The sequence below is a fragment of the Sinocyclocheilus grahami genome, unplaced genomic scaffold, assembly GCF_001515645.1.
Source record: "Sinocyclocheilus grahami isolate Dianchi unplaced genomic scaffold, SAMN03320097.WGS_v1.1 scaffold234.1, whole genome shotgun sequence".
Taxonomy (NCBI): domain Eukaryota; kingdom Metazoa; phylum Chordata; class Actinopteri; order Cypriniformes; family Cyprinidae; genus Sinocyclocheilus; species Sinocyclocheilus grahami.
This window is the reverse complement of record NW_015505413.1, coordinates 1,691,015-1,708,262: the sequence shown is the minus strand read 5'-3', so window position 1 is coordinate 1,708,262 and position 17,248 is coordinate 1,691,015. Positions and strand designations below refer to the sequence as shown.

Sequence of the window (17,248 nt, the reverse complement as noted above, 5' to 3'; positions counted from 1 at the left end):
TCAAAACGTAATAATCACTTTAATGTAGCTTGCGCCAACAGTTGTACATGGAAGCAGCTCCGGGAGGATGATGTAAGATGTCGGCGTTGCGCATGCGCCGGTGAGTCTCGTGAAAACCAACGTTTGTTTACAGGAGCAAAGGAAGCAAAGTTTCCTTACTTTAGCAAAGGAAAACCAGTCTCCTCTTGGCTTATACCGAAATCCTCCGACATTCTTCTTTACAAATCCTTGATTTGTACTTCTAATTCGTGACCGGTGTTTTGTTTTGCTCTCTCATCTGCACTTCTGCATTCGTCACTTCTCACCGGAGCTTACATTAAATCCTAGGGCTGGACGATATGGTCAAAATTGATATCACGATATATTTCTTAATTTCGGTCGATACGATATAATTCCGATATCGATATGAACACTATTTATCTGAAATAGAAATCTTTTGTAACATTATAAATGCCTTTATCATCACTTTTGATCAATTTTGAGCATCCTTGCTAAATAAAAGTATTAATTTCTATAATTTCTTTCCCAAAAAAATTATAAAAATTATACTGGGTAATATCTTGGGATACATATGAGATAACACATGCGTGGCTGCGTGTTGCATGTGTGCGAGCATGATTATTACAAAGCGCTGCTTGCCAGAAAATATAAAAGTAGAGTTCAAAGAGATTACGAAAGACTGGGTGAGTGAAGCAATGCACAGCAGTACAAAAAAAGAACAAAACTGTACACACAGAGGGGGAAAAGACTTCTGGCAGACAAATAAACAATCAGGAAGACAATAAACAGACAAGTGTACAAGAGGACATGTTTTGAAAGACAAACAGAGAGAAAGAAAGAGAGACAGACAGATGGTTGTAAGGTATGAAGGGGCTCTAGGCTCTGTAGAGCAGGATTCTCTCTGCACACGTCTGGCCCACCAGACTAGCGTACTGCTCCACTTCCTTCTCGTCGTTCGAACCCTTCCGCTTACGGGCGTAGGCCGCATAGGGCATCACTGTCCTCCTGTGGAGCACTAACACCCTGCCCAGTTCCTTCAGTGCGCGAGCATCACCTACAGAAGTACACAGAGAGAGGAGAGAAGTTAAGACAAAACTAAAAATTCTAAAACAAATTTTTAATTTTGAAATTCTAAACAAATGTGTATAACAGTGTATAACATTTTTGAATGTTGCAAATATTAGAAGTCTACTTTCTTAGAATCAAATTCAAATTGTAAGTCTGCATCTTGTTTGCCACCTCAATTCAAATCCAGTGCTGAAAAACTAAAGCGCAGCAGGATCATGGAAATTAAAGACCATTTTGTTCCCCATGAAGTCGCCACTTAACTACAGACTAAGCCTAAGGTTTTGTTCTGAACTTCCTAGCGAGCTGCCTTGCTGTGTACTAGCTGCTGTACAGATGCAGCTACCTTCTAAGTTTATTACCTAAAAAGCTCAACATAGGCTTTCTTTGACTTGCTAATTTTGTGTTCCCTTTTATTGTGCAGTAGTTGTGCTGTTTTAAAATGTTTTATAAATAGATTTGAAATAGTTCAAATAGGTGTTTTTTTTTCCTTTCTTTTTTTCAGTCTCTTATGCTTACCAAGCTTGAATTTATTTGAAAAATACATAATTTTTCAATTTATTGCTGATGCAAAGCTGAATTTTCAGCAGCCGTTAGTCTTTAGTGTCACATGATCCTTCAGAAATCATTCTAATATGCTGAGTTCAAGACACATTCTTTATTATCAATATTGAAAACAGTTTTGCTGTTTTTGGTGAAAGCTGTGATACTTTTTTCAGGACACTTTGATGAATGGAAAGTTGAAAAGAACAGCATTTATTTGAAATAGAAATCTTTTGTGGCATTCTAAAGGTCTTTACTGTGAATTTTGCTCAATTTAATGCATACTTGCGGACAAAAAAACATTTCAACAAACAAACAAAAAAACTCAAACTGTTGAACTGCAGTGTACATGAAATGCACTTTAGAGTCTAGCCAAATAAAAACCTTACAAGGTCAGAATAAACTCCCAGGTAAGCAACTACAACTGTGCTTTGACATTTGCACAGGGAAGCACAAAGCACATTTTCAATTTTGCCTAAAATTAAAGCCAAGGAAGGCAGCCCTCCAACTAACAACGCTACCTTAATTTGACATCCTTCACTGACACAACATGAAGTCACTGGGTGGAGGGATAAACGTCAGTGCATGTGGTCTGAACTCAAAGGTTCAAATGAGGGTCAGGTGTAGATTCTAACTCACAATTAGCCAGGTATGATGAAAAAGGATCTCTCCACCCTTAGGCAAAGACACCGAGTCAGTCAGGGTTACTACAGCTTGACCTCAATCATCAAAAAAAAATAGAAGCAGAACCGTTCCAAAACCAGCGTCTCAGAGCAGAACAGCCAGAGACGTGTAACAATGACTCCTTCAGTGAAGGAATAGCTTGGTTGGTTCCCATTTGTTTATAGGACTTCACTCCAGCAAGCCAAAATTCAGGCACACATTGCGTATTCAGTCAAGAAGCCAACACCTTCCCCCATGACTATTAAAACAGGAATTGAAGAAGAAGAAGAAGAAGAAGAAGAAGAAAAAAAGAAGCAGTCATTTGTGGAAGCCTGAAAATGGCCGTCCAAGACAGCAGAAGGTTAAAATAGAGGAGAAAAAACCACTAGGTCTGGCTGACTATCCTAAATGAAGAATTACAACGTCAACTCAAATAAACTCACATAGTAGTACTGAGCAACGGCACTATGAAACAAGGCTTTGTCACGTTACCATTAAAAATTCTGAATGTTTTAGACATTAAAATTAATTTATTTGGATTTGCAATTTAAGGAAGTACCTTATAGCATTAGAAATTTAGCTTTTTCATTTAAAGTTAAAAGAAAGGACCATTTAGAATGTTGCAATTAATTGGAATTCTGCTTCCTTAAATTCAAATTCAAATTCTGCACCTTGTTTGCCACGTACTCAACATACTCAAATACTAAAAACAGAGTAGACAAAAAGTGGCGCTAAATTAAATTTTGGCATAAAGTACTGGGAAAATACCGGAAAATAAAAAATTATAATATTGCACAAACTGACAGAAATACACAAACTATAGGCCACCAGCCTTAAAGGGATAGTTCACCCAAAAATGAAAATTAGCCTATTATTTACTCACCCTCAAGCCATCCTAGGTGTATATGACTTTCTTCTTTAAGACGAATCCAGTCGGAGTTATATTAAAAATGTCAGTCAGCGGGTGTTGCAGTTCAGCAGTCCAAAAGAAGTGAAATTAAGCGCATACATCCATAATAAAAAGTACCTCACATGGCTCCGGGGGGTGAACAAAGGCCTCCTGTAGCGAATCGATGCATTTTTGTAAGAAAAATATCCATATTCAAAACGTAATAATCACTTTAATGTAGCTTGCGCCAACAGTTGTACATGGAAGCAGCTCCGGGAGGATGATGTAAGATGTCGGCGTTGCGCATGCGCCGGTGAGTCTCGTGAAAACCAACGTTTGTTTACAGGAGCAAAGGAAGCAAAGTTTCCTTACTTTAGCAAAGGAAAACCAGTCTCCTCTTGGCTTATACCGAAATCCTCCGACATTCTTCTTTACAAATCCTTGATTTGTACTTCTAATTCGTGACCGTTGTTTTGTTTCGATCTCTCCGCTGCACTTCCGCGTTCGTCACTAATCACGCAACGCCGACGTCATCTGCCCGGAGCTGCTTCCGTGTACAACTGTTGGCACAAGCTAGATTAAATTGATTATTATGTTTTAAATATGGTTACCTCCGACATTCTTCTTTACAAATCCTTGATTTGTACTTCTAATTCGTGACCATTGTTTTGTTTCGATCTCTCCGCTGCACTTCCGCGTTCGTCACTAATCACGCAACGCCGACGTCATCCGCCCGGAGCTGCTTCCGTGTACAACTGTTGGCACAAGCTAGATTAAATTGATTATTATGTTTTAAATATGGTTATTTTTCTTACAAAAACGCATCGATTCGCTACAGGAGGTCTTCGTTTACCCCCCGTAGCCGTGTGAGGCACTTTTTATTATGGATGTATGCGCTTAATTTAACTTCTTTTGGACTGATGAACTGCAACATCTGCTGACTGACATTAAACAGCTTGAAAGACCAAAGTCAATTTTTAATACAACTCCGACTGGATTCGTCTGAAAGAAGAAAATCATATGCACCTAGGATGCCTTGAGGGTGAGTAATTCATGGGCTAATTTTCATTTTTGGGTGAACTAACCCTTTAAATAGAGCTGGAGGAACATGCGGGAAAATAAACACCGGGATATGCAAAACTCCAGGCCAAGAGGGACAGATGAGAAACAATATATTGCTAGGGAATTTTTTTTGTGTGAAAGTTATGATTGTTATTAACAGATCTGACACTAGCTCAGGGCTCTGACTCTGCGAGGTGCCTCATCTGGAAGCCAGCTTACAGAGATTTCATGGGGATGCTGGGTAATGTAAATTAGCCCTCATCATTTCACACACATAGGGGGTAGGGTTTAATTTTCACAGTTTCCCTGTAATAGAACCAGTAAAACTCATCCGCCACACAGACACTGTTCAAACTTGGCTTCGGGTTTTGTGGGAGATTGAGGGAATGAGAAAAGGTGAGACTGGAGGGGGTGGAAAAGAGAAATGAAATATAAAACTTGAGCAAAACTACAGTACCGACACTGTTCTTTCATTGTAATACAAAAATAAAAGAGCAAACACTGATGAGAAGAAAAGCATATGTTGTGTTTATGCTTATGTTTATGCTTTTAAAGTTCTTCCAGATCACGCTATTTGACCAGAACCACAGTATTTAACCAGCATAAACCAGTAGGGAAATCCACCCTGATCTTTTATGGAGAAGTTGGGGGGAAAATAAAATAAAAAGGAAACAAGATGGATTAGATGCACTCTGTACTTTTGGCACACTGTGGTCACAGAAAGTATTTGAACAAGTATTTGAACACGTATGCAACGCTAAAAAGTGTGAATTTCATCACATATGCAGTATATAAAATCAAATGACACCTGCAAACAAAAGACAACAACCACTACAACGAGTCACAATATTTTGTCTTCATTTTGAACAGTACATCTATTGTTTGATTTCCAACTTTACAATCTGTGAAACATTTGTATTGAAAAGTGTATTTTGTTGTCTGATGCAGAAGAGGTCTTATAAATGTACAAATCTGTATGTTCTGCATCTGATTTGACCTGATCCTGGTCTGTAATGGAGAAAGATGCTAGCCACTCCAGACTGTAATATGATAGCAGCGTGCAGACAGATAAAGCAGGATAAATAGAGTGTGAGGAAGACAGACAGCAAAAGAGTGAGCGAGAGAGAAAAAAATTGAGAGGAAAAAGAGAGGTAGCTGGCAGTCCATCACACTACATTCAATAAATTATGATAAATGAAGAGCAGACGAGACCCATGAACAGCAAGTTCTGGACGTTCTCTCATAACCGTATAAAGCCCCTGCCTACACCCCCAAACCAAACACTGAGAGCTTTATTATTTCCACTCAAAAAGAAGAAAAAACATTCCCTGGAAAACCCCTTTAGGCACTCAATGCTCGGTTTCTGTCCCAGTAAGGTACTGCACTTACCCCGTTAGAGAAAAACAAAAGCTTACTTTATACTTTTATACAGCACATCTTAATTTATTCATCCACTGGCACTTTTTTTTTGCTTGCAAACAGTAGTTCCTGGAATTAAATAAGCTTTGATTTTAAAATTCAAGTCAATCCAAAATTCTAAATCAGCACAAATGTGATACCGTGAATACAGAACTGAGTGAGGACCGTGGTCCTCTGGGGTAAACAGGTTGTGTAATACATTAGCATTTTAAAGAGACAACCCAAGAGAATGCATCTAAAATGCAGGAGAATATGTGCTTAGCATGGTATTATGCAACTCAAGTGGACATATTTTAAGGAGGAAAAAGTTCAGAGGTAGCCTATAGGATTGCCCTTAGGGCAAGTTATTTATTTTTCATTGGCTCAAGTTAAAAAATATAGATGTGAATCATTACCCTACATTTTTTTTAATTGGATGAACGAAACATTTTTTTCAGTGTGAGATCATTTACCCTTAAATGGGAATACAGCAAAAGAAACTGTATTTTACACACATTATGAATTTTTGGTCCGAATTAAATGTCAGGTATTGCAAAACAATACAGAGACAATAAACAGCAAATTTCTTATATTGTTTTCTTCACAGGCTGCATGCAAAAATAAACAGCACGATATGAGTAGTCTGATTTGTGAATGAATGGCTCTTATAAGCGATTCTTTTAATGAATCACAAATCTGAAACATTCTAATGAATATATTATATACCCAACAGATTCAAATTTTGATGTCATGACATCATGTATACCATATTCAGCAAATACAAAAGACCTTGACTCATTTAAGTAGAGAGTAAAAGAAAATGAAAACGGGGGTTGAGATATCAAACAGCAATAAACAATTCAGAATAAAAGCTTTTATCTGCTCAATTAAGCACGACAATAACACTGTACAGAGCCGTCATGACAGTTGGGCTCTTTTCATTCAGTCAATCCAAACATCCGCTCCGTATATAAACACACTCCTTCCCCCGACCCATTCATCCATCCTCTAACTCGATTAACACTCCCGTCAAGCGGCATCAGGCTTTCTCAATCAGCCACGCCGGAGGTTCACCGACACGCTGCTTCAGGGCCAGATCTGTCCTGGGGTCAAAGGTCAAAGGTGATAAATCGAACTTTCTCTGGAATGAGAGATGGCTGACCAAAGAGGTTTCTGACACCCCGGCACGCTCCTCAAAGAGGCGGAGGAGGAGGTCTGGAGCAACTACAGAAGCTTCCTACAGAAACACATGTTTGCGACATACTAAAACTATTTATTAGAACTTTTCAGTGCATGTGTTCACCAACGGTCAAAAGTTTGGAATAGTTAAGATTAAGTGTTCAATTGTTTTTAAATAATATTTTTTAATAATAAAAAAAAACAATAGTATTGTGAAATGTTTTGCAATTTAATAACTGTTTCCTGTCTATTTATTAGAACTTTTCAGTGCATGTGTTCACCAACGGTCAAAAGTTTGGAATAGTTAAGATTAAGTGTTCAATTGTTTTTAAATAATATTTTTTAATAATAAAAAAAACAATAGTATTGTGAAATGTTTTGCAATTTAATAACTGTTTCCTGTTTAAATATATTTTAAAATGTTATTCCTGTGATGCAAAGCTGAATTGTCAGCATCATTACTCCAGTCTTCAGTGTCACATGATCCTTCAGAAATCATTCTAATATGCTAAATTTGCTGCTCAAGAAACATTTCTTATTATCAATGTTGATAACAGCTGTGATCAAATAAATGCAGCCATGGTGAGCAAGAGATTTCTTTCAAATATCTAATTTATTCAAATCTTTTGGCCAGGAATGTACAGTAACTCTACCTACACATTATGATATAAATATCCATTCATCCAGCAACCGCTTGCTGACAGATTCAGCCAGTAATTTGTAAGACTGATTCAAACTGATAACTTTGTGTGTTGGCAGCAAATACAACACAATAAATTGTGTTTATTTTTCTCATCACATTTAATTCAAACTCCAAACCCACAAATCAGATGAATTATAGTTTCTTTTGCCATGGCGCTGTAGATTCAGCCCAGACTGTCAGTCCTAAAGATTAAATTGGAAAAACAAATCAGAGCAGCGTAAACAAAGCCAAATAAAATCAAGAGTTTCACAACAATTTTGTGGCGTTCATGTGCACTCATCACGTAAATACAATTATTCTGACATGATTATTATCCTGTCGGTCACCAGCTCACAAGGTCAGTATGATACTCTGTCACTGGCCTGGTCCATGCCACATAAGCTCTTGATAAACAGATCCAGCCAAACACAATACAGACTCACAGCCAGATTTACCTTATCAGGCAGTAACCCCACAACTGAAGAGTTCAAGCAGTATGGGAGTAAACATACTCCACAGACACTTCATTAACGTGAGCTTCATCTTCTGGACTGATCATTCGCTGCCCTGACTCTGTACTGTTTTCTCCAATCACAGAGGCCCCTGACAGAATGTTTTTGTTTCAACTCTGAACTCACACAAAATTCAATCAATCACGTGTTGGTTGAGGACCGCAGAGGATGAAAGATTTGTTAGATCGGGACAAATACATTATGTCAGATAGACCACCAGTACTATATCACATATCACAGCTAGAACAAGAACTAGTCTGAACCACAAACAAACTCTGTGTTTTTGGGATATATTCACACTGCTCTGTGTAGATGATAATGAAAAAATAAAGTAACAGTTGACAGAAATGCAAATTCATTTAAAGTCATTCAAAAATAATGAAGAAAAAAAAAGCGCGTAAAACAGAAATCAAGGTTTAAAGACTTTTACAATTAAAACGTTGTTTAAAATCATTTAAAGTGTTATGACACATATGAGAACCAATGTGTGGTGCCAATGTCATCAAACCTGGCGTGTCACAATGCACATGCATAACTGAGATTGTAAGAGATACTCCACCCAAAAATGAAAATTCTGTCATAATTTAATTACTCTCATGTCGTTCCAAACTTTTTTCCAGAAAGAAAAGTAAATATGACTTGACTGTATGACTTTCTTTGCAGAACATAAAAATGTATTTTGAAAAACGCTAGAAACCGTATTTTTAAAATGTATTCTTTTATGCTCAACTGAAGAAATAAAGTGACACGTTTGGAAAAATAAACAATTTTTATTTTGGGGTGAATCATCACTTTAAGAGCTATGAGCGGTATTAACCTTAGAACAATTTCATAGTTCAAAATGACTTCAGTGATTAATAAAAAAGTATCATGTTCTTAGTTTTTGAAAGAGGGCACAGAGTTTATAAACGGCATTTCTACATTGGGTTCCTGATGCGGCTCCGATGTGGCTTCCACAGAATCCAAACATCGCCCTTGTAACCAACCGTCAGACCGCTGGCCTTGAGCTCTGCTGAGAAACAGGCCTGAAATAGTTGGTCTGTCTGGCCAAGAACAACAGGTCATGTAGGACTGGAGGCACCACAAAAACGATTTAAAAACACTGGGGGAAACGAAGGCCCGCGTCTGGTTGCCAGTCAGCGCAGAGGTAGGTCAAACAAGACCAAGGGCCTCCCAAGATCTGCAATCCAAACCAGTACGAAACGTGTGGGAAGCCATGAGGATTACGATGAGGTAATTCTTATTGGCATCATTCTCAAAAAAAACAAACAAAAAAAAAAGTTAATTTATAGACTTGAGAATATTTCCTATTCGTACCCTTCGCGGTTTTGACTTCGAAAAAAGAGAGGCTGTAACACGTGTCCTAACCAGGCACGATGTGATAAATTCTCTCTCGTCTTACGTTAATTTTTGTTTTGTCCTAACCAGCCACACTACGACAAGCAACACAATATTTTATTGGTTGCTCGATTCTGGAGCCCCGCCCACAGTGAATCTGATTGGTCCAAAATCCTGCTTCAAATAACTTAGTCATGTCAGACGCCATAATTAAATTGACACAAATGTTGTGTTGTAAAATCAGATTGTACTTAGGCGCTGAAGACAGTACAACCTAATGGACAGAGTCAGACTTGTAACCCGAAGTTCGCGGGTTCGAGTCTCAGGTCCGGCAGGGATTGTAGGTGTGGGGAGTGAATATCCAGCGCTCTTTCCTTTTCCTTTCCTTTTAAGACCTGACTGGCTGCAATTTTAATGCTTCACACAACATTTCATTTTCAATAAGGACATATTACTTGACTTTGGACACTTTGCATCGTGTCTGGTTAGGAAACAGTGTAATGCCATATTTAGCTGACACGCTACTCCAAATGGAAACAGTATTAGTCACTTACATGACCCTTCCATGAGGATCATCGAGTTTTGGCACCCTCTTCATCAATGGCTTCAGAGACGAGTTCAAACGGCTGACCGTGAGCGTAATCTCTCCTTGACCCTTACTTCAACCCTGCTCCCCGAACGCTCTATTTAACATCCAAACGCTCAGCTATGACTTAAATATTTACACACAAGTGAAGTACAGGCACACTTACATTTGCCCCAGTGTGTTTACAGGGCTGACAGGGTCAAATGTGAAGACAGATGAAACCGATGAAAAGGAAAAGTGTGCTAAATGCCATGATAAGATGGGTGAGATTAAAATGCTATCGTTTCTTATAGAAAAAGGTTCACCTAGAAATGTAAGTGTCATTATTTATGTTACTAATGTTTGTTAAAACCCATATATTTTTTCCTTTAAAAAGAAAACAAAACATTTGCCCAAAAAAAAAAAAAACACACTTTACATTTTACATACAGTACATAGTGATCAGGGGTTGCAGAGCACCAAAATGTACGAAAAATTAAATCAGTGAAAAATTGGTTCAGATAAAATCAATAAAAAAAAAAAGGGGGAAAAAATCAGTTTCTTTGCACAAAGCTATCAGATGACTGATTCCCCCACCCCCCACCATTTTTGGAGCTTTTAGTTGTATGGAAAATATATATTACCGTTCAAAAGTTTGCGGTCAGTATGTTTTTTAGTTTTTTTTAACAAGTTAATAGTTTTATTCAGCAAGTTGATCAAATGTGATCATAAAGATGTTTACATTTTTAATAAATATTTCTATTTCAAATACAGTAAATGCTGTTCTTTTAACTTTCTATTTCGAATCCTGAAAAAAATGTATCACCATTTCAACAAAAATGAATCAGTACAAATGTTTTCAACACTGATGATAGAGAGAAATGTTTCTTGAGCAGCAAATCAGCATATTAAAATTGTTTCTGAAGGATCATGTGACCCTGAAGACTGGAGTAATGATGCTGAAAATTCAGATTTGCATCACAAGAATAAATTACATTTGAACACATATTCCGGTTGAGACCAGTTATATAAAATTGTAACAATATTTCACAATATTTTATTTTTGATCAAATAAATGCAGCCTCGGTGAGCATAAGGAGGTGTATTTCAAAAACATTTACCACAAAAAAAATGTGTGTGTATGAGCTCAATGGGAGAAATAATAGCATACAAGTTTGGAGCAACATGAGGGCGAGTAAATAATGACAGATTGTAAATTTTTGGGTCACTACTCCTTTAACATTATGTTCAGAGGGGACATCTGACATAAAACAGACATGAGGGTATGGATGGATAAAGATCACAATGAGAAGTAAAAATAAATGCATTGTGGTCTGCCCAGAGTGGACGTGCCAATGCTCCCTTCATCCTCTGCCTATATCCCCCAGCACCAAATATGAATTCACAATGTTGACAGAACAACAGAAATGCCTCTACAAACCAGTGAAAAACAAATCTTTGTGCAGAGACAACATCAGGACAGCAGAAACACCTCTGCTGTGGGCTGGAGTGGCACATCCTGATTTAGCAGCGACTACATCAGCACTGCACCAGCAGAGCGATTCCTGTGCTACAATTTAAATTGAATAACACTGTCTGTCATAAGCAGACCCATGATATTTTTTACACAAATTTTAATTGTGGAAAATCTGAGGAATTTTGCGTAACTGATTTAAACATTAAAATATTTTATTGATAGCTGAATAATCAAGTTAGGCAAAATATTTCACAAACAAACATCTTATGTGTGAACACAGGAGGGGAATGTGTAGAGCTTAGTGAATGATGGCTGTTGAATGAGGCACTAAACATCCTATATCAGTTCTTACTATTCAAGTAAAAAATACCTTTATAATCTTTGGTGAAAATGTTTTAAGATGCTCTGCCTCTGCACCGGCTTTGCTTTTCAATCTCTCTGACTCCACTCTGGTATGTAATGCCCTCTTTTCATGATCAAAACATTTTGATTAAACACTATAAACAGTAAAAACTACACAGATATCTAGACATATCAAAAGTTTGGACACACTAAACTGAATTTGCTTTTTAGATCAGGTCCTATCTTTACATTTTTGCATGGAATAATATAAGGGAAGAACAGCAAATATCTGAGTATTTATAGCGTGAATGTAATACATATATGTATATGTGTATATGTGTAAAAAAAAAATATATATATATATATATGTGTATGTGTAGATATATATATATATATATGTGTATGTGTATATATATATATATATATATATATACACACACATAATACATATCGGTATTTGTTGGCCTGTACACGGTCTTTCAAAAAATAAACGTAATTCAATGATGTTAAAACAAATGACAGTTTTATCACCTTTGATAGTTTACAAATCAGTCTTTATGCACAAATTTCCGTATAAATTTATAATTTTAAATGGATGTTGGTGCAGATAATGAAAGAAACACCATTAACAAATGTCCAGCATACATGGATGCATTTTCATGAAGTTGGCTGATGAAATGCATATATGTGTAGTTCAAATATGAAGTATTATTTTGGTCTCTACGTAATCTCATACTTTCAGTTGTGTTATTTCATAGTTTCCATGACTTTACTATTATTCTAAAATGTGAAAAACAGCAATAATAAACACTGTGAATGTGTGTCCAAACTTTTAGAGTACTAAAATGAAAAATCGGAGAAAAAGAAGAAGAGCATAAGCGATCTTTTATTCATCAGCGCCTCTCCCTCCCTCTTTGGTCCAGGCATGGCGTCTGCTTGTCGGTACTGATATTATTACTATTATTATTATCATCGTCATCAAGCCCACAGTTCTGGGCCGTGACCACAGCACTGACCCCGCTTGACTGCCGCTGCAGAATCCTGGAAGCTCTCCATGCCTGGATCCAGTCCTGTTATTTCAACACACGTTTCGCAGGACTAACGCACCCCTCCTTTCGTTCACAGAACTGAGATCTATAAACACAGTTGACGGTTTACAAATTGAGCTCCAACGAAATGGCATCCAAGGAGCAAGTTTGCCGAATGGCTACCATTATTAAGCTGACACAAATGACGTATATTGCATAATTACAGTCATGGGAAATGCTGTTACATATTGATTTTACAGTTGGCCCCTACCGACTCCACCGAAGTGTCAAACTGATTAGTAAGTGTGATAGTAAAGTGTCATGACGTGGTCAAATGGAGTGGTTCCCGAAACCCACTTGTGGTGATGGATCTCCATTGGACTTCACTCGTTCTGACCCGGAGTCAAATAACCTGCTGCAATTTTGACACTAAACAGACTGCATTTGATAAGCCCAGTCAGCTGTGTTAGGGGAAGGTTGGCTGAACCTACAACTTTGTCGGGAGGTCCTGTCAGATTGGCTCTGGAAAAGGGAAGAGCTGCCAGTGTCTTTGAGTATTTACAGGTTCAACTACAGGATCTTTTTGAACATGTGCAATAGAAAAGGTGACATAGTGGATGAATCTCACAATGTTTATAAACTGATCAGGGTGAAATTTTATCCCCGAAAAAAAAGGAATTATATGTTGCTTATAGAAAATGAAGCCTAAATAGCTTAAAATTTATACATGAAAAATTGTAAAACGTATATATTATTAAAATGTTTTCATTTAATTAGTAATATGTACAAAAAAAATTTTGATTCATTATTAAAAATATTTCGGTTTTGTTTGTATTATTATTATTATTATTATATAAATGTTACAACTTATCAGGGTGAAATTTTAATCAAAAAATCAAGGAAAAAACCCAAGAAATTATATATTGCTTATAGAAAATAAAGCCTAAATTAGACTTAAAATAGGATATAAAACGATTCAATTATATATTTTAAAAATGATAAAAAAATTATGTTATAATAATAATAATAAAATAATAATAATATTCAAATAATTTTTTTTAACAATTAAAACTTAGTCTTAAGTCTTATAATTATATATATATATATATATATATATATATATATATATATATATATATATATATATATATATATATATATTTATATATATATATATATATATAATTATTAGTATTAAATTATTATCATTACATTATTAATATTAATAATTTAATACTAATAATACATTTGACAATTTATTATTAAAAATCTCATTATCGTATTAAAAATATACATTTAAATAAATATTGAGCTATTAATATTGAACAGTATGTGTTGGTATTTATTGGATTGCCTGTTGGATTGCAGTTTTTAATAAAATCACTCTAAATCGATGTTAAATGAGTAAAGAGAAAGTAAAGCAACGGACGAGTCACAGTAATTACATTTAGCTGAGAAAATGTGCTTAACTGTCATCAAAAGGGTAAAAACAGCAAATATAATAATAAATAAAACTTTTTTTCTTTAATATTTTTTTAATATTGACCAAAAAAAAAAGTATATATACATATATATTTATTTATTTATTATATTGTAATTTATGCAAGTTATTTGGGAGTGCGAAAAGTTACCTAGACATTTTTTATGAGATGCACCATGATAGTGGATTTGCTTTGTTCCGGGTTTACAATCCTGTTGAAGGCTCACCTGCTCGGGCGTTTTCATTGAGACGAGAGTAAGCAGAGATATCAAGGCGAGGAATGCATCTCTCGATGGTCAACCAAGTGTACGTTTCAGGGCACAGGAGGTCTGAAGGCCGGTACTGACCCTACGAATGCAAAAACAAGAAGTAGTAGTACTTGGTCAGTGCATTGCTATGTCAAATTCTGTAGATTTTCTGCAAAACCAGGAGAAAAAAAGAGGGGAAAAGCAGATGGCCTCCTGGGCCTTGAGTTTAGGGGGCTGCTGATAGTCATACAGAGCCAAACATATACACACGCACCATTGTGACCGCAGTGTAAACAAGCAAACGCCTCAGCACAGTTCTCTGCATCGCTTCAAACGCGGCTGAGCCATTTCTGGCCAAGGCAAAAGTTCAGTGTCATGCTGCACGCAAAAGCCCGCTCAGATTATGTGGGTTTAGTTCAACGAGAAGCAGCCTGGTTAAAGTCCCACCATTACTGGCAGGATCCGTCTGTCATTATCCTGCAGTGGAAACTATGTGTCCTGGTTTTACAAGACAGACAACATGGGAGCGAGGGTGTTTCACACCCGTGTACATCAGCGGACTATACAGACAGCCCTAAAGAGTGAGGTGACATATTCAGAGCGTATACATATATATTTATTTATTTATTATATTGTAATTTATGCAAGTTATTTGGGAGTGCGAAAAGTTACCTAGACATTTTTTATGAGATGCACCATGATAGTGGATTTGCTTTGTTCCGGGTTTACAATCCTGTTGAAGGCTCACCTGCTCGGGCGTTTTCATTGAGACGAGAGTAAGCAGAGATATCAAGGCGAGGAATGCATCTCTCGATGGTCAACCAAGTGTACGTTTCAGGGCACAGGAGGTCTGAAGGCCGGTACTGACCCTACGAATGCAAAAACAAGAAGTAGTAGTACTTGGTCAGTGCATTGCTATGTCAAATTCTGTAGATTTTCTGCAAAACCAGGAGAAAAAAAGAGGGGAAAAGCAGATGGCCTCCTGGGCCTTGAGTTTAGGGGGCTGCTGATAGTCATACAGAGCCAAACATATACACACGCACCATTGTGACCGCAGTGTAAACAAGCAAACGCCTCAGCACAGTTCTCTGCATCGCTTCAAACGCGGCTGAGCCATTTCTGGCCAAGGCAAAAGTTCAGTGTCATGCTGCACGCAAAAGCCCGCTCAGATTATGTGGGTTTAGTTCAACGAGAAGCAGCCTGGTTAAAGTCCCACCATTACTGGCAGGATCCGTCTGTCATTATCCTGCAGTGGAAACTATGTGTCCTGGTTTTACAAGACAGACAACATGGGAGCGAGGGTGTTTCACACCCGTGTACATCAGCGGACTATACAGACAGCCCTAAAGAGTGAGGTGACATATTCAGAGCGGGCTGATGACAAGCAAGCGAGGGTCACTGGATTTGAAGCAATGCACGAGAATTAGTTTGAATTTTAGAGTCTGCAGACCGACGTCTGCACATGTGTACAAAATTAAAGAAAAGAGAACAAAGCAAGCTCCAATAATGCACAATACAAGCATGCGTACTTTAAAAAAGTATGGAATTTTAACACACACAAAAAAGTAATTCTACACGAGTACAAAATGAAAAACAGGATTTTTTTTTACTGTTTGGAAATAAAAGCGAGAGTTGTGCAGGTATGTGGAGGTTAGTCAATCGTAAAGCTCTTTTATAGAAAATTCTTAAAGGTACAGTAGCAAAAACAGTGTAAGTGTTGTAAGGGTCAAAGAGTGGGTGGATAATGGTCATGCAATGCTAAATCACAACTGTTCTGGTGTGAGAAACCTTGACTAACGTTACAATGGACTTCAGGGGAAAGGAATAAAATGCTACAAAAGTACAGAATATGACCCCTTTAAAGTGAAGGATGTGCTACAGATATTGGGATATGCTCAAGTTGAACGTCACACTCCACGGCCCTTAAATGTGCAGCTTGCGATCATGCTCTGGAAAGGAATCTTGGCTGCTGGTACATGCAAGAGCCTGTAAAGAGATTCTGCAAAGATGCAACTTCCATTATTGGGGAAGTAACCAGAACAAACAGATGATCCATTCAACAAGCCAAACTAAAAACAAGAGAAACAGTCCAAAAAGTGTTGATTTTTTTTGTTCTTGATCATTAGCCAATTAAATGAAAGAAAGAAAGGATTTTTTTTTTTATTTAAAAATAAAATGAAACAATACAAAATAAAATAAAAACTAAATAAATGAAATAATAATGAAAAAACATCTTAATAAAATGGTATATATATATATATATGTTTTCTTGATCATCAGCCAATAAAATAATATGAAAAAGGACAAATTAAAATAAAATAAATAGAAAATAAAAAATAATAAAACAACTATTTATTTATTTATTAATAAACCAGATTGCAGGATAAAATAATATTAGATATTAGATAAAACACACCAAAGTTTAACCATCTCCTTGCTTTTAAAATTATGCATAGGATTTTTTTAGAAATTAAACGATTGTGTGTCCGATTTCAAGTTCTAGTTCCTTAATGGTTCTGCAGGTTTGCATTTCATGTGTCTAGCAACTTTATTTGAGATCTCTATTAAAGCTAATAAATGTAAAGATTTAGTCACGTGATTCTGTCCCTCTTTTCCTTCCTATTACAATGAATGAGAAAAGCCTTCTCTCCACATAGCCTGTCCCCAAATCGCTCTCTTAAGATTCAGTGTTTGCACGCAAATGCTTGATCTAAAGATCACCATTTCAAACAACACACCAAAGTTTAACCATCTCCTTGCTTTTAAAATTATGCATA

The 17,248-nt window shown here is 36.7% G+C and overlaps 1 protein-coding gene across 1 annotated transcript in view; it reads right to left on the bottom strand.

Annotated features, from left to right (window-relative positions):
- Positions 1 to 699: 699 nt before the first annotated feature.
- LOC107597680 (arginyl-tRNA--protein transferase 1) overlaps positions 700 to 17,248 on the bottom strand; it is a 91,127-nt gene continuing 74,578 nt past the window's right edge. The window contains exons 12-13 of the mRNA XM_016288844.1: positions 15,220 to 15,340; positions 700 to 1,054 (exon numbers count right to left, since the gene is read on the bottom strand). Of these exons, the coding sequence (XP_016144330.1) occupies positions 876 to 1,054; positions 15,220 to 15,340 (300 nt within the window). The 3' untranslated portion in view covers positions 700 to 875. The remainder of the gene's footprint in view (positions 1,055 to 15,219; positions 15,341 to 17,248) is intronic.